Source organism: Camelus dromedarius, chromosome 2 (assembly GCF_036321535.1).
Source record: "Camelus dromedarius isolate mCamDro1 chromosome 2, mCamDro1.pat, whole genome shotgun sequence".
NCBI lineage: Eukaryota > Metazoa > Chordata > Mammalia > Artiodactyla > Camelidae > Camelus > Camelus dromedarius.
Genome location: NC_087437.1, coordinates 96,249,170 through 96,267,948, shown reverse-complemented (window position 1 = coordinate 96,267,948; position 18,779 = coordinate 96,249,170). Strand labels below are relative to the sequence as shown.

Here is an 18,779-nt window from a genome sequence, read left to right as displayed (position 1 = left end):
CTAAACGAAAATAAAATAAACACTAAATATGTTAACTTAGTAGTTAAAAGTAAAGTACTGTAAGTATCAAATATCACAATAATGTAAATATTTGGGCCAGAAACAGTATCATGAGATTAATATTAAGAGATTTCACTGGCTATTGCTGGAAAGACATAGCATGAACATTTTAGTCATACCTTCCAAGAAAGTCAAAATTTTTACTTTTATGAATTATTGTAATTTGTAGACAGAAAGAAATATCATGATATGTATAATATATACTGTAAAATATACATTATGATATGCATTACACCTAAATATTATATGCATGACATTTGAATTACTGCGCTAGTTATTTAAACATTAAGCATATTAAATGTCACTCAAGGGAATAGTACATAATCAGATTCATTAAAAATGTATAAGCTACCAAATTAAATTAAATTTTGAGTTAAAATATGTCTGAATGCCTTTTTAAATCTCTCATGGCAAACATTGCTTCCAGATTTATTGAGGATATTATTTTCATCTGCCTTACAAAACAGTTAGCTCTTTGTCAGTAAATACATTGTTGTATTTATCTTTCTGCTGCCTTTAGGTCTAGCATAACACTTACATGTGGTAGGGGCACGCCAAATGTTGGTGCAGTTAATTGATACACACATATGCATACACAGGTAATACTTGCTGAGAAAATGTTTATGCAAGCAGCTTTATATAGTGCTATAAAAAGATTAAGCAACATTCATGGTAACAGGCCAATCACATAGACCCCATTCTGCTAGTAGGAGATAAAATACAACAAAAAGAAGGCACTAATGAGTTAGGATGGTGCCTTACTAAGCGTGTAATTAATGTTATTAAGAAACACTGCAGTTGCATATTAAAATTCCGTTAACTAAGCAGCCCTTCAGCAACAGTACATTTGTTCCTTGGTTGCAAGTCCCCCCTGCCTTTTTTTTCTGATTGGCATCTTCATGCAATCTTTTTCTAAAAAATGAGATAATGGGATGTGATCAGCCTTCGTGGTTTAGCTAGAGTGCTGACATGACAGTTCTGGCAAGTTGACAGGTTAAGTGAGTGAAAATGGATGTCTTGTCTCACCATTTACATGAAGAGCCATTTTTAAGCTCTAGTTTTCTTTCGTCACCTCCACACTTACAACCTCTTCTACTTACAATATGAGAAGTCTAATTTTCCCAGTTAGGATCTGGAGAGGACATTTTTCACCACTTCTTGAACTACTTTTCTTCTACTTGTGAAAATGAGATTTTTTTAAGAATAATAAATATTGTCTCATTTGTTTTTAAGTTAATAGTGTTTTCTTTGAAAATTAACAGTCCTTTAAAGAAAACAAAATTTTATTATTTTATTTTAGTATTTTAGTCAAAAAAAGAGGTAGAAAAGCCAAGCTACAATAGGTAAAGGACAGAAGAATATGTGAAAATGTGATTTATTATTCAAAATTTGTTTAAATTTAAATTTTTTCTTCATTTATAACTTGTAGAATTTAAAAGTTCCACAAAATTTGCATGTTGAATTTCAGAATAATTTCCTATAGTACCATGCTTTCCTGTACTTAACTATATTTAAGTGCAAATCTATTTTAATAACCTGAAATATAATAAAGTTTAAAATGATCTATAAGCATATCCAACTTAGTTACTTTTGAGTCAACTATTACATTTAATGCAATATAGAAATACTTAATATTATTAGAGGATTAAATTGGACTGCTAAAGCCAGTAAAGACCTTTTACATAAAAAAAATACGTGGTTTCACCAACATAATCCTTCAGTTTAACAAGCAGACTTTCAGGTTTTTGAAAGGTTGGAGTGAAGCCAGGTGATGGTTATGGTGCTTTGGCGCTGTCTGGAAAATGTCTATCTCTAACATAATGCATGTGTTTTTCCCTCTGTGAGGAACAACCTCTCACCCTTACTTTCTTACCTACGTAATCTCAAAAGAACAAATCAATCTTTCGCTTTCTCTTTTTCTCTTTCAATGCTTTCCCCAACTGTTGGAGACAGACTGAGTCAAGTTACTCTCATAATGGTGGGACATCCTGTATTACAACATTTTTCATGCTCATCATGTTGTATCATGCTTGATTGTTTTCATGTGAGTTTCCTCTGGTAGGTGGTAAGTTCCAGAGAACAGAAATCTTAGTACCCTCAGACCCTGACACAAAATAAAACCCATAAATGTTTGCTTAAAATAATTAAATACTATTATGAATTAAAGAGCCAACAAACATCTGAATTCATTTCTAGTACAGGTTTATCACTGGGGTGTTCTCCAGTAACGTGCTGTCTTAAAAAATGTTAAGGTCAAGTACAAAATGGCTATCTGCATTTAGCTGTTTATTGTAGCACTGTTTTCATATGCTTGCCTATAAGATCCAAATGTGCCAGGTACTTTGAACCAAATGAATTTACCCTTTTTTATCTATCTACTCTAGACAGTTGTAGAATTACTCATTTTGATATTTACATTGTTCCTTCTCAAGGAGAAGCACATTATGTGTGATTATAAATTAAATAACATGGTTTTAACCACTATCCCAAAACATACACATACATTTTTGTGTGTATGTCACACTGTCCACCAAAACTCAGTACCTTTGACCCTTGTTGTAACTGCTTTTCTGGTTACTATCAATGTCAACTTAGGTCACTTATATTCTTTTATAACTGTATTTTATAACATATTTGGCTATCTTCATGGCCTACTTTAGTCATCAGATTTTGAATAACCATGAGTTATTTTTAGAGTTTTAGATATCATATGAATCTTCAAAAATGAGTCTTCCACAATCAATAAATTCCATAAGAGTGGTTTAAAAATGTACAGAGTGTAGCTGCATAATTGGAACACATCTTTACTCACACAGGGATTGAATGCAGTTTGCACATGTGAGGCTTCTCATAGGTGGAGAGTAGATAAAGTCTAAACAGATGAAGAGTCTCAGGACTGAGTGTAATTATAGTAAACTTACTTTTTGACCACTAACTTCACTTTCCATGTTTATGAAAACAGTAAACCATTTATTAGTTTTCCTTTTTCAGTATGACTTTCAGAAGCATGTATAAAGTATATATAGAGACTATCAATTATTATTTTTAGATTATTATCAAAAAATATAGATACTGGTTTTTATCATGGAATAAGAATTTTTAATATTAGCTAGAAGTAAGGTACTGACTGAGAAAGAAAACCATCACTACTCTAGAAAAGTTATTGCCCTGGACTCAGTGAGAAAATGGTTAATTGGAAAGGTAGGTAATTTAGCAATTTGATCACTTACATACCTTGAAAATAGTGACAAATGAATAAAATGTGATTAAGTGGGGTTTATAAAAATGATCATTTTAAATTCTATATCCCTAAATTATATTTTTCATTATAAATGCATTGCTTCCTCTGAGATGGATTATGTGTTCATAAGCTTCAAGTCAAATATTTTTATGATATTATGCATTTCCAATATTATTAACAGAAATTCCTTTGAAATCAAGTCAAGTGTTAAATAGTAAAAATTAAATAGAATTAAATAGGTTGAAGAAACAATCATTTATCAATTAGAAGCCCACCTGTTCTGATTACTGAGTAAACATTCATCTCTTAGTCCTGCTCTACATTGCATTTTAATGAAATGGGTACTTGCTATTTCTTGTTGGTGGGGGTAAGCCTATTAACCAAATTTTTTTTGCAGGAACTTCTAGAACTGATTGTTATACAATACTTACATTTTTTCTAGGTTGTTTTTGTCACTCTGCAATGGTGGCTACTCAGGCAGACTCTTTAAGATATAAATTTTAATTTGGTATAAGGGGTATTCTCTACACGAGGGCATATCAGAATCAGAAGATTTTTTCCAAACATATTTTCTTTGACTTCTCCCCATCCAAATGACTGTAATAGTGAGTTACTGTCACTGGTAGAATTGCATCATACCCTTTAGGTACAATGAGATGGAAAAAAAATTGGGGTATTTGCTTTATCAATAATTTTTTTTTTATTTTCTATTCCAAATCACTCACTTAGTGTTTTCTATTTGGGGACTTACTAGGCAAAATAAAGATATCATTTCGTTGCAAAATAAGCCCATAATGGAGAGCTTATAATGGAACAGAAGAATCAAGGCACACAGACAGGGAGTAAAAATAGAGAAGCAAGACTATACAGGCAAGGGCACGTACTTTAAAGTGGAAGGAACACAAAAAAGTACAAGGTTAGAATCTGTTCAGGTTAATTGTTGTTGACAAGGTGAATCAAAGGGTAATAGCTATCAAAATGGGTTAACCACTGGAACAAGCAAATACATATGCAAGTGATTGAAAGTAGACTTGTCTGCTGAAATGCTGGCTCTGGTTTGGGAACAGGTGAGCTTCAGGTTGGTAAGACCTTGGGCCAGCCTGATGGAAGACAAAATGCTACACAGAGAATAATTTGCCAGCATTGCAGTGACAAGCAGTAGAAAAGGCACTGTAGGTTTTTGAATAAAGAATGACTTGAAATAAATATACTTGAGAAAGGTTGTACTTCCAGGTAGTTCAGAAAGAGCAAGATTATAGGTTTTATCTACTTTAAAAACAAAAACAATTATTTAGGAAAAACATGCTATGATTTTAACAGTATTATATACCATATTGGAAATCATAGCATGTAATGCTTACCCTTCTGTTTGGTAACAGACATGACAAACTCTAAGTTAGCATATAGTTTGAAGTGAGCCATATGTGTTTAAGAGGTCCAGCCATCAGATGGATCAGAAGTCAAACCTGTCTTCCTACCTATCCATTTAATCTTTAAAAACCTGTGTACCCTTTATCAGATTTACTTTACTAGCCTTTACAGCATCATGATAGTAGTTAAGATATAAGGCTCTTGGAATATTAAATGAGATAGTTCCTGTGGATGGTTTAACACATCTCCTGGAGCTTAATAAGCACTCAATTAATTTTAATTATTGTTGTGATATTAAGCAGTTTGTGATTCAGCAAATCTTTAAAACAAGGAAATGTTGCAAGCGTGTGCTTTTCAAATATGTTTATAGGATATATAATTTAAAAGGAAAAAATATTGAGTAGCAAAAAACATTTTATACTTGAGTTTAAGATAGAAAATTCATAATCTTTATCATTACAGAATAAGAAGCTTATTCACTCAGCCGCAAAATTGTACCCAAAGAAAGAGCTGCTGAGTATGCCTGTAGCCACCCTGTCACATAGTAATGTATGCAACTGCTTCATGACTGTCTCCATGTTCGTGCCTGACACAGAAAGTCATATTTTCCTGTAAAGACAACTCTGAACATGATGTGATTAACCTTTCGGGTGTCCCTTCCCCTCATCTCTAAGCCCACCCCATGGACAGCCAATGTTTCCTCCTTGTGTTCTGCCATCTGATTTCCATATCACCCCTCACTCACACCAGCGGGCATTAGCATAACAGAGCTGTAGCGTGACTTTGATTGAAGCCAGCTTGGGCTGAATGCAGTATCAAAGCATAATTTAGCAGAAATCAAATCTAATTTACTGTGCATTGTATTTAAATTCGCGAAAACACAGCTTCAAGTAAACAGTACCAGACCTCTAATCTTAACTGACCTTTTTATATTTGGATCTACCCCTCTAGAGTTCACACAACATACTTTTCTTATAGAGCTGTTGTTTTTAACGTGTACATGTGTAATGAACATTGAATTGTGTCCCTCTGTTTTCTTCATCTCATTTCTTGTTATAACTGAAGCAATAAGGTGTAATCACTTAACAGATTAAACAAGTAGGTTATTACACCATAGTTATAAAAGATTTGTCTAAATGCTTTGGGTTTTAGAGAAGATATAAATATGTATTTTATAGTCTTCTGTCTTAGAAATATATAAGAGAATTGCCATTTCTGTAACTAGCGTATTCTTCTGGAGTTCATAACTCAAACTCTCTAATTCACATTGGGTGTAAATGTGTTTTGAATTGTCATCTTGAGGACCTAATTATGGGTTTTTTTTTATATTTTATATAGAAAATTCATTTTGTGTATAGCACGCTTTGTGCCATTGTGCTGTGTTGATAAAATGCCACCTCTCTGCCTACTCCCTCCCATTGTTGCCATCAGCCAAGTACTGTCTTTTCAAACCATTTTCACTGCCACCTGGCAGAAATACTGAAACTGTGAAGTGTTATCAGAAGAATTATTGATGCAGTTTTTCATTTAAAACCTCAAAAATAAATTCTTTCAACTGATACCCCTTCACAGAAAGTGACAATAGAGATCTTGGATGGAGAAATAGAGCCTACAGAAGCAAAAGTGATGGATGCGATTTGTTTTAGTGGTTCAACTTCAGGCGCCAATAGGAAAGGGTGTACATTTTCAGAGACTTGGACACTTTTCACATCTTTTACTTTGTTAAATATTTTAGTATCTTTAGATTTTTTTAATTTTAAAAATGAAAAGGGGATTCCAGTTCCAACAAGATCAGTGTGACTTAAGTTCTGGTGACAAGAAACTATTTGGTACATTAGAAATACAGTGTATTTACAACATGGAATAAAAGTACAATATAAATAAACATCATATTAAATGATATCTCAGCCTGAATAACACAAATGCTGATAGCATTTTGTTAGTAGTCTTTAAAAATTCAGTACTGGGTTAAAAACTCAAGAAACTTTGATTTCCTGGTCTGTTGATTACAGTATTGGTGTTAAATATTACACTGTGATATTGTGAAATTTCCTTGTCCTATAAGAGTGCTTATGAACGATTATATTTAGGTGCTACTATGAACATATGAATTCTCAACTGAATTTCCTGTCCCAGATTGCTAAGATTTTTCAGCCTCTTATCTGCCCTTTCTCTTTTAGAAAGAACATTATTTCTAAAACAGAAACCTTATTAGATCTTTTTTGCATAAACATCTTTGACTGGGTCTCCCTTCTCTCTTAGGCAAAATTTAATCTCCTTTAGCATAAATTATCTTGCCCTACCTATATCACTTCTGCATCCCTGATTTTATTTTCAAAACCATATACATCCTCCAAACACATCCTTTTCCACATGTCTCTGGCTGTGTCTGCTTCTCTCTGTCCCAAGTGACCACACTCCTCTTCATCTAATGAACTCTTACTTGAGCGTCAAAACACAATTCAAATGTAGCCATCTCCTGGCAACCTTCCTCTTCTTTCCTCATCATTTGGTGTAATTTGCTGCTCTTCCATGCTTTTTCCCTCAATGCCCTGCTATATTCGTTTTTATTTATTTATTTACTTGGAAGTCTCTGCCATAAGCCATGAACAGTTTTTTATTTTGTTTTCATCCCCTGTACCAAGCAGAATGTCTCATAATTTGTAGCCAATCAATATCTTGAATGAATATCTTTTCCAAAAAGTGGATGGATAGATGTGGTCATTTGCTAGTCTTTACCTTGGGGATTATGCTTTAGCAGCTGTGTTAAAATCGTAGGATCTGGATTCCAGAAGCATTTCGCAAAATCAGTTATCTACCAAAAATGTTTTTGAAAGCTTAAAAAAATCAAATTCAAAAAGTCTGTAGTTAAAATTAAAGTATAGGTGGTAATTTTACTGAGATAGATCAGATGATAGATAGATAGATGATAGGTAAACAGGAATCATAATGTGCTTAAAACTATAAAGTAGGTTTTCATTGCTTTCATTTGATGTTTCACCTGATTCTAATCATGTATTTTATCAGTTATTACATTTTAAAAATTGTATAAAGAAGGACTTTACAGTGCATATGGAGCTCTAAATTTTTACTAACTAGTTTTACTAACTAGTTATGAGAGCCAATTCAAATTCTTTCTAGTCCAAAGCAGTACAAATGAACTAATAAGCTGAATATGTGATTTTTGTCAAACACTGTTAACTGATTTTTATTATATTGACTTTTTAAAAACTTTTTTATAATGAGATTCAAGCTAAGTTACTCAATACTACTTATCTACTTAGTGTCCATGTTGGCACTAAACTTCTCTTTCATAGAATCACTAGGGATTAAGAAATATACATTGAGTTTTAAATTTGTATTAATATACACAATTTTTCTTGGATATTACAGATGATAAAGACCAATCAAGTATTTTTTGGTAGGAATATCTGGTGGTCACTACAGTGTTTTACTGTAATTCTGTAACATTGATTTAAACTATCATTCTTATTAGAAAACATGGAACAAAAATCGGTGTATCTGATGATTCAATGGAATGGTGTAGAAATAACAAGACCGTAAGAAGCAAGTAATCTCCTGCAAATACAGGGCAACATAAGCCACATTCCTTTCAAATAGATCCATAAATTTGAGCTCTCCATCCTGTTAAACTGAGTCTTCTGTTATCTATAGTTATAGAAGAAAATTTCACTTAGTTGGTTTATTCCTTTTATCCCTGGAGTATATGTTGAATGTGTTGAATTAGGAGACAGTGTAATAGGACACCAAAAAATAAGCCAGTACAAATCTCAGTGAATTTTTTGAAAAAATGCTTCTACTGTTGCTATGCCAGTATTCTTCTAAGAATGAATAATTGGCTGTATGTTTGAGGCTACCCTACATTTACTCTGCTCTTGGACCTGCAGTTATGTAATCTTGAAGGACTGAAAGAATTCTGGGTAAAGGCTTTACTGAGTGGTGCTTATAGTTAAAATTCTTCAGGGTTCAAATTTTAGGGTTGTGGCTATGTATGCCAGGTCCTAAAAATTAGAGTTCATTTTAAAGTCTTTTTCTTGGTCTTAAGGTTTCCAGCATAAGCAAGGAGTTACAGTAGAAACAGATGATTAGAAAAGTCATGAATAAACATGCTGTTTTCTCTTCAATAGGAATGGGTTTGGTATGGAGAAGATGTCCCTGTGGAAACTTCCATTTACACTGTCTAATGTTTTTCACTTTCTTCTTTCTCTTTATAATTAGCCCCAAATTTAATTGGAACTTTCTTAGCATTTAACCCTACCCCCCTTTTTTTCCTATTGGACTTACTTGTACCTAGGTCTCATTATTTTTGCCAACACCATTTTACTAGTCTTCCAATCACATTCCCTACTTAATTGACTAATTTGTCTCCCTTAAATTATTGACTGATTTGAATATATACACAACATTCATTAGTGGGTTAAAGCTTCCACAATTTTTGCTTTGCATTTATCACTCCTCAGCTTAGAAACAGAATAAAATCCTCAGTTTGGCTTCTCAGGATCTTCTAAGACTGGATCCAAATCTATCTTTTGTAGCCAGTAGTGTTTACACAGCAGGGACCCTCCATTCCTGCAGGATTATACACTGTTCACTAGATGTGTTCTTGCTTCTTGGGCTTTGCTCAGTTAGCTCATTGCTTGGAATGTGTTCATTTTTTTTACTTCTCTAAATGCTACCATTTCTTAAAACTTCCCTAATGTTCATTTCTTGCAAAAAGCCTTTCACAGCTACCATAACACCAAGGGGTCCCTCTCTCTGGAAGTCCTATCCCATGTAAGGTATAGGCTGTATTATAACTTAAGTGCTGCTCCTCTGTGCTTGAGAGGGCTTCTGTCACGAACTTACCACAGTCTTACAGAACAGTTGTTTTTGTTTTGCTGTTGTTGTTGTCATCACCATTGTGTTTTGTATTTTCTGTTCTTCCTGGCTGCAGGGTATAAGCTTTTTATCTGTGCATCTTTAGTGCCCAGTAGGGGAACATGATAATTGCCTGACTAATGCTTATTTACCTAAATGAAATGAATTAAATAGAATCAACCACTTTCATACATTTCTTTATATTGTTAATTATCTTCGTATGTAATTCCCATGTCTTCAATTCTTTGATGTTTTCAACACTTCAACTCTTCAAGTCCAGAAAACAAGCACTTTAAGAATAGGGATCATGTTTTATGCCTTCTGGTGTACCTGCGCCTAGTACAACGTCTTGCAGATATTATAAGAACAATCAGTGTGTGTCACTAGATTGATTTCACAGGAAGGCGATATTTGAGTAATGAAGTGATTCTTTTTTGTCTTTATTCACAACACAATACCATATCGGGAAATGTTTTTATTAAAAATTTTAGAAAATCATTAAAAATCCATTTTCCTATGCAAATATATGGGCTACGGGATTTACAGTGTATAACATTTAAAATGCGTGTATTAATAATGTACTTCCTTTTTCACATTTAATAGAGCGCTCTTTTCCTTTCCCCACTGTGTTTTGAGAAATGCTTAAAAATAAATCAGAAACTGTAGCCTCTGCCTGGCACTGAACAATCCACCTAGTAGCAGATCTTCTTTTTGATATATCTTTCTTTGTCAACAGTTTATATTTACACATTTTCTTTCCTTTAAATTATAGCTCCTCCACAGTTTGTGGTTAGGCCAAGAGATCAGATTGTTGCTCAAGGTCGAACAGTGACATTTCCCTGTGAAACTAAAGGAAACCCGCAGCCAGCTGTGTTTTGGCAAAAAGAAGGCAGCCAGGTGAGTGAGAGTCTTGACCACTTTTCTGAAATCTGTGAACTTCCCCATCTCTGATGGTCCTCAAAGATTTCCTTGCCTCTCTAGTTATCAACATTGAATTTATTTTATGTCTGAAAGAGAGACTTAATTCTAAAATAAGTGTGAATCAGATATTCTAATATTCTTTTTTTCTAGTGTTAATTTTCTAAAATCATCATCTCACGTAGAATAGATACAATGCAGTGTAACTAAATTATCTGAAAAAGTCTAACCTGTTGCTGTTTAAAATCTCTTTAACAGAAAGGTAAGTTTGCTTTCTCACATTGCTCTACATTAAGATAATTAAGTGAGTTAGTATATAAAGCACTTAGAACACCCTGGGCATATGTAAAATAGTCAAAAATATTTCCATTATTAATTAGTCTAGAACCCAATTTCAACTTCCTTCCATAGACAAACAGTATAAATACCTTTTCTTTATCATTAATCCAAAAATGCTTCCTTTTAAGAGGAGAAATATTTTCTTCCATCATCCTTTCTGCATTCCCTCAGAGTGAGGTTACACAGGAAATAATACGTTACATACCAGATGGAACCAACACTTACCTTGTCTTGGCTGTGTGCTGGTTTGTCCTCTCAGGGCCCTCTCCGGGCAGCACAACCTCTCAGACTCTGCTAAAAAAGCAAATTGGGTACCATACTTTTCTCAGGTACAGCTTGGTCCAAACTTGGACAAGCACAGGCCTCCAGGTTCTGAAGCAGTGAGAGGAATTTCCAGCTTAAACCAGATCAAAAATTGAATTCTTTATCTAAGAATGTATCTGTGCATTTCTGAGGGACCTAGAGATGTTTTTGTTCTAGACTTTCCAGAACCACCCCCGAAGAAGCATGTAGTTCTCGGGAAGAGGCCTGCTGGCGCTCCTCCTTGGCACCCTCTGTTGCTAGTCCACGTTCTGGAAGAATTTCCCAGGCGAAAAATGGGAACAGCAATTAAAAACCTCAGACAATCTGAAAACTTCACCAGAGATTAAAATGCTTTCTACTAAATTAAGAGAACCTGTTGATCAAAACCTGTGTATGATTATTTGGGTAGAGAGGCATCAAGAAGTTCCCCTCGGCCATCATCTTTAATTGTTGTGCGTTCCTATACAGTTCTGTACCACCCTAAGCTAGCAGTTATAACATCTCAGTATGGATGGGCTATTACCTTATTCCCTTCCTCGATGTTCCTTGTTGGATTCACTTCCCCTGTGATTTGTGGGATGTAAAGATAGTGATGGGAAAGATAAGGTAAAGTTCTGGCCACTGCCTTATCCTACATCAGGACTGTTCCAGAACTTACTTGCCATCTTGTTTAGTCATTCAAAACTATAAAATAGATTTCTACTCGTAAGAGTTTCTTGATTCTTCACTTAAAATTGCTTTCAGATTAAAAATGCTAAAGTGAGTGTAAAGAAACATGATACAGTTATAACACACTTGAACATACTCCCAACCCACATACATAACCTGAAAAAGGAAAGAATTCTAAAGCCATTTTCCCTCCTTATGATTGTACAACCTTATAGCACAATTTAATGCACTGAAACTCATTTTCTTAATCTAAAATATGAGGCTAATACATTTTACTCCATGTAAGTTATGAAGATGACATGATTAAGTGAGTTTCTATGTAAAAGTGCTTTACACATTGTAAAGGTTAGAAATGGGGAAAATGCAGAATGCACTTGCTTTCCCTTGTGTCCTGGCTGAAGTGGCAAGTTTGTGCTTCTGGTCGGGCTAGGGCTGCCAGGGCCAGAGGTGTCCCTCTGCCCGAGCACAGAGGCTCGCTCGCTCAGCACTGCTCTGGTCACCTCCGTCCCCAGCCACACACAGTGCTGAGAAGGCTGGAGGGCATGAACCTGGAGAGCCCTGGTAGCTCGGCAAGATTCTTCCTCCTGCCTGTAGTTCCTCCCCTCCACCCAGTCTGGGAGCTGTGAGGTCCAAGAAGTTTCTCCCTCAAACCACAGACAGCATAATTATGCAAAGATGTTATTTATTTATAAATGATACAAATATAATTATGTAAGTAATTTGGTTGTTGCATATTTACACTTTAAAATACAAGTGTTGCATCAAATCCCATTCTAACATATCTTATCATATAGATAAAGCTATGTTGCATGTAAATCACATGTCCTAAAATAGCTCCAGGTTTATATATGCTATTGCATAAAATGTGTATTGGTCTTGTGGCCCAATAAACATGATTTTTAAAGATGCTACGTTGTGTTTTAATGGCTTTTAAACAAGGAATGTTCAAATAGCATTAAAGCCTTTTTTTTTTCCTGTTATTTGACAAAATGGCAGATAATTCCAGAGATACTAATCTCTGGGAAGATTAGGTAATTTGATTTGATTATAATCTTAGGTCTGGTTTTCTTTTCTTCACCTATCTCCCTCACATCAGACAGAGGAAGAGAAGGAGGGAGAGAGGAAGAGAAGGAGGGAGAGAGGAAGGGAGGGAGAGAGGGAGGGAAGGAAGGAGAGGGATAGGAGACTGTGAGTGAGAACAAAAGAGAAATGCTTGAGCAAATTGTAAATTTTCAAATCATGAATTGGGATATTAGGAAAAATAAATTGGTCTTACTGTCTGCAGTATCCAATTTTTACCATGATCTATGACTGTTCATCAGTAGAGAGAGTTAAGAGCCTGGACTTAATGGTCCATATTCCTCAATATGTGCTGATAATGCCAATTAGCACTAATAGGATACAGGCACTTCAAGGCAAGAAGAGCTCTGTGGAATTCCTGGGTTTTGCTTGTAATCCATTTTCTTTTGCCTGTGTCATACAAGCAGGGAATAAAGATGATGGGTTAACCTCAATCATATGCCGTTTTCCATGTCAACGAATCATTTAGAAGGTGGACTGATAATACATTGTAGAGGAAGAGATCCCAGAGAGAATTAAGCCCATCTGATGTATTAGCGCTATGTAAATTAGTATTCTAATGGCTAATTGTAGGAAAGTGCACACTTTGAGTTATTGTATCATTTTCAAGTGGCTTTAAAATTTAGACCCTTCTCTTTAAGATGGTTTATTTCAGTAATATATTTGGATTCCACGGGAGAATTAGCTTGTTCTCAAATTGTGCTTCGTATGTATGAAAAAGTCTAGACTTATATATACTAATACAAATTTTATAGGGGGGGGCAATAGAATTTTGAAATTATATTCCTGACATGCTAGCAAACATCACTTCTTTTAGAAAGCATTTAATAACATGGTAATGTTTATGTAAAGTGGGCTTATAGTGTCCCACTTGAATCTAATAAAGTGGACATCCATCATGTTGCAATAAAGAGAAGAGCTTCTAATTAAAGTAGGACATCATTCTCAGGATTAAAGTCATTTGGTGTAATTGAAAAGTGTTAATACGCTATTTTATCCTCTTGCATTGGTATTACTTCAAGGGTAAAAACATTTTAAGGTGAAAATGTGTCTTATGCCTTTAATTGAATGTTATTACCTCCTGATTGTAACCTATTGAAACTGTTTAATTACAAACCTGGAAAATTAATTACTATATTGAGAAACAGATCCCAGAGGGTTATAATGTTCTTTTTTTGTAAGTAAATACAACATAAAAATTGATATATCCTTATTTGTAATCCAACTTGGAAGCATATCTCAATATGATTTATTATACACGAATGTTTTTCTTAATCGAACAACAGTAAAGCAACATAGGTCATCCAACTGAATGTTATTGCACTCCTACAAGAACTTGCAAAATTTTGTGATTAGGCTACATGTATGTAATATGAGATATATATAGTAAACTAATGCATTTTTTTTAATTTTAAAAGGGTAATAATATGAAATTTTTTATCAAATGCATACTTCAGAAACATCTCACATCTTTTTATTTTCAGTGATTCGGTTAATCTTGCTTAGATGGTAGCACTTCTGCCTAGCTCCTTGCCTGTTACAACCTGCAGAAATCTCACAGCAGAAGTAGATTCAGCTGTCTCGGTGGCAGTGTCAGTTACACACACTTTTGAACATCTTTAGGAGAAATTCTGTTAATTACATAAAGTATGCAAAATGATCAGCAGAAAATATATTTTGCATTCTTTAGTAATATGCGGTTTACAAAACATAGTTAATGTTACATTCCAGATTCTCAAACATCTCATGAGTTGAGTCAGACAAGCATTATCATGCTTATTTTACAGATGAGGAAACCATATTTCAAAAATATTTGGAGGGGTGGATATAGCTCAGTAGTAGAGTACGTGCTTAGCACACACAAGGTTCTGGGTTCAATCCCCAGTACCTCCATTAAAAATAAATATATATGGTTCCTATACGACTGAAGTATTGTGCTGTACACCAGAAATTGACACAACATTGTAAACTGACTATACTTCAGTAAAAATATATTAAAATAAATATATAAATAAGCCTAATTACCCACCCACCTCTGAAAAAAAAAAATTCAGTAACTCGCTGAAAGTCAGGGAGAGAGTGAAAGATTAAGATAAAGACCTAGGTGTTTTTGGATGATTGTTCCTTCAACAAGAGCACACTCACTTCTCAGTGTACGGTATTTGCCCATGATTTAGAAAAACTTTCCCAGTGAAACTCATTGTGTGGCATTTAAACATTTCAATACTATATTTTTAAATCTATGTATTTTCTTCTTTCAACCACGTTTCTACAACTGTGATAGCTGTTGTTAATATAATTTTCCTTCTGGGTGGGAAAAGAATATTGATAAAATTATTTGTTTCCATAGAACCTGCTCTTCCCAAACCAACCCCAACAGCCCAACAGTAGATGTTCTGTGTCACCAACGGGGGACCTTACAATTACCAACATTCAGCGATCCGACGCGGGTTACTATATCTGCCAGGCCCTAACCGTGGCAGGAAGCATTTTAGCAAAAGCTCAACTGGAAGTTACCGACGGTGAGATATTTTTAGATTTGTTTTAGGAAAATATTGATTTTTATTTCAAGATTCATATAAACCACATGAAATTTCTGATTTGTTAGTTACATCATTTAAATTAATGCTTATCTTCTAAGTTTGAATCTAGGTAAAATAATGTTTTTAATGGTTTCTAATTCTCCCTAATTTAATACCATTTACTTTCTCAGAGAACATATAATACAACCTATTTTATTCTTAAAAGTATAGTAATGAGTTATATAGAAATGTCATCTATATATTTTGATTTAATCTTATGGTGACATGATTGCTTCTAATGAATGGCAATAATTTTATTTTACTAGAGGACAAAAATGTCATCTTTAATATTATCAGTGGAAACAGAGATGAGTTTTTAGTTAGCTAATGACATTACGATATCCTATGGCTTTATAATTACACATTCACTAAGTTAAATTAATTAAATACCTTCCAAATTATAAAGATGCTAAAATTATTCTTTTATTTGTACGTATGTACTACAAATCTCTACTGAAGCACCTGATTCATAGTGAAAGTTGAAGAAGATGTAGGGCTCTTCATAATCTGACTTTTTTCCCAAGAGCTTATTTATCATAATTGATAAGTAAGAAGTTTCAGATATTCAGTTAACCTCTGAGCGTGAACTTAAGCCATATCCTTTGACATCTTAAGTTAAAAATTCTTGGAGGAGGATATAGCCCAGTGGTTAGAGTTCATGCTTAGCATGCATAAGGTCCTGGGTTCAATCCCCAGTACCTCCATTAAAATAACTGACTAAATAAACAAACCTAATTACCTCCTCCCTGCCCTCACCAAAAGAGGCAAAAAAACAAACAAAAAAAAAATCAACAAAAATTCTCCTGCTCTTTTATATTTGTGAGATTTGTGGGGTAAAGTGTTTTTCCTCTGGACGCTGGCTTCTGAGATAAAAGAGCTTTGGGCTGTGACCTCTCTGATTCTGTTCTTTCTCTGCTGAGCTTTCATACAATTCAAATTTACATGTAGATTAAAAGGTCATTTAAAATTAATAGAAAGGCCATATTTTTTAATGTCTGTCCATAGTATTGCCTGATTCAGCGCCATGTCAGGAATGGGAATAAATAGAACAGACAAACATTAGCTACGGGGACATTGAGTCGTTAATGGCCACACCTGCTGATGCTGCAGAGCTTTACTGCTATGGGACTGAAAGAAGGCAGGTTCAAGGGGAATAGTGCTGAGAAATTCTTCTTTAGATGGGCAAGATCTTTGATCCTTTGTACCTCCATGTTTCTTAAAAGAAATAAAATATAATTATTAATCTTTTTTTCAGTTCCTGTGTTTTCTTCTACTAGAAAAAAAAGTGTCTAGGTACATATACTTGGAAAATAAGATATTCTGGCCAATGCCTGTTTTATTCTGTGCTACTATGAAACATTCCAAATATTTTGCTTAAGCACTGTGCTATAATCTGGCTGCTTAGAGTATTTTACAAGAGACAGACTTTTTAAAATGTTTCTAAATGAAGTTGTTATGAAAAAGGCAAACCATATTTGTAGAAAGCAACATTGATGGATTAGAAGAGCCAGTGGGTGTGACTGATATGGTTCATGAAACAGGTGGATATTCGAAACTATGACTGATACAATAAAAAGGAAAACTTGTTTGGAGAACTTAAGTTTGTTGATGATGTAATCTCACAAACCACTAGTAATTCTAGCTTTGTTTCTGGAGTCAAATTTAAAAGAGTGATAAAGAAATTTAAATCAGTTGGCTGAGATGGCTCGGAACACTTTGTTACAACTGGCTTGAATATTAATTTCTACATTGATTTTTACTTAAGAAAGCAATCACAAAGTCAAGATCCTTTTGCAAGAACGCTGAATAGAGGTTATAGAGTTATTGATTTTGACAATAAAGAAATCTGACTTCAAGACCTACACACACAGACACACAAACACACATACACATTATTATAAATAACTCTAAATGTTAACTTGCCACATTGGCCAATGACTTCAGCTTCTATTCATAGTTTTGAATTTTTCAGGTTGGTTAACAGTTTAATAATATGTAAGACATCATTTTCATTTTGAACATTTTTCGATATGATCCAGGGCAATTTAGAGCCAAATAAAATTCCAGTGCAGAATGAAAACTTATGTCATGTTCAGAAAAAACATCTTTAGCAATGTTTCTGTTGTTACATTTTTGCACTTAGACTCCTTTCTTGGGAATATTTTTAACTCAAGGGCTCATATAAGATGAGATTGTTAATGGTGGTGAAAGATGCTGTTAAGTGATAATTTTACTGGTTAAAGATAGAGCTAAGATGCTTGAACACTTGAATTTCAAAATATCCCCTTCAAAGGCCTTCGTATTAATTCACTAACACTTTTCTTCATTTCTTTTCTTCTACTCTTCTTTTTCTCTCAGAAAGTTAGAAAATTGTATGAAAATTCTGATTAGATCCAATAGAATCTAAAAGGACTGGAGAGAAGAAATGGATTTATATCTTATATTGACAATAAATGTCACATCATGATCTTATATGAATGGTTTATTGAGGATTTATAATGCATAGTTAGAGAAAACCATGGAATTGTTCACAGATCACTGGAAACCCTAAATGTTCATTTAACCTTTGACCTTAGTGTCATGGAAACTTGTGGTCATCTTTCACCCATAACATCCTTGAAACTGAAAATTCTTTCAGGCCAGGAGATTTTCAATTACTTTATTGATCAAATTCATTTAAAAGATGATGAGCTACTCATTTGGACAGTAAAAAAGAAAAAAAAAAAAGAAAACTAACCAGATGTCCATTGTCTATATGTAATGATTTCAGGGATATGACAATAAAAGCAGGTTACAAGAAGTCACTTGAATTCCATATAGATATTTAATTTAAAACAGAGAAGTAACATTATTTAAAATTTATTAAATAGTTTCTACTCTGGTAATGCAGGCCCATTTTTCTCACTGAATTTAAAATTATCCATAATATTTTGGAAATTGGACTTCTGTTTTTGACTCATGAAGAAAATTAATTTAATGAAACTTTCAAGTTGAATACCTATTTGCATACCTATTGCTAGATGTGTCAGAATTGGTACAATATTGCATTTTCACATTCTCTGAAGGTTATTTGACTTACTTCTAAAATGAAGAACTTGATAAAGAAAATTGGTGAATTAAATGACTCTAAGTTTTTGTAAAGGATACACAAAGAATATTTTTCCTTAGGTTTTTATAAGGTTTTCTACATATGTACACCCACATTTTAATACATATTTTGATGTAGTATGTTTAGATTGATTCGAAGTCCAGTCTATCTTGACACACAGAAGACATATATCATAATCCTTTTTAAAATCAAATTTGGTTGGCTTTCTCATGGTAGGCTCTAAAAGGGC

At 33.9% G+C, this 18,779-nt stretch overlaps 1 protein-coding gene across 2 annotated transcripts in view; it reads left to right on the top strand.

Moving 5' to 3' along the window:
* ROBO2 (roundabout guidance receptor 2) overlaps positions 1 to 18,779 on the top strand; it is a 1,150,857-nt gene that overhangs the window by 1,041,952 nt on the left and 90,126 nt on the right. For both annotated transcript variants that reach the window (XM_064496444.1, XM_064496453.1), the window contains exons 7-8: positions 10,323 to 10,447; positions 15,210 to 15,381. In XM_064496444.1, coding sequence (XP_064352514.1) covers positions 10,323 to 10,447; positions 15,210 to 15,381 — 297 coding nt within the window. The remainder of the gene's footprint in view (positions 1 to 10,322; positions 10,448 to 15,209; positions 15,382 to 18,779) is intronic.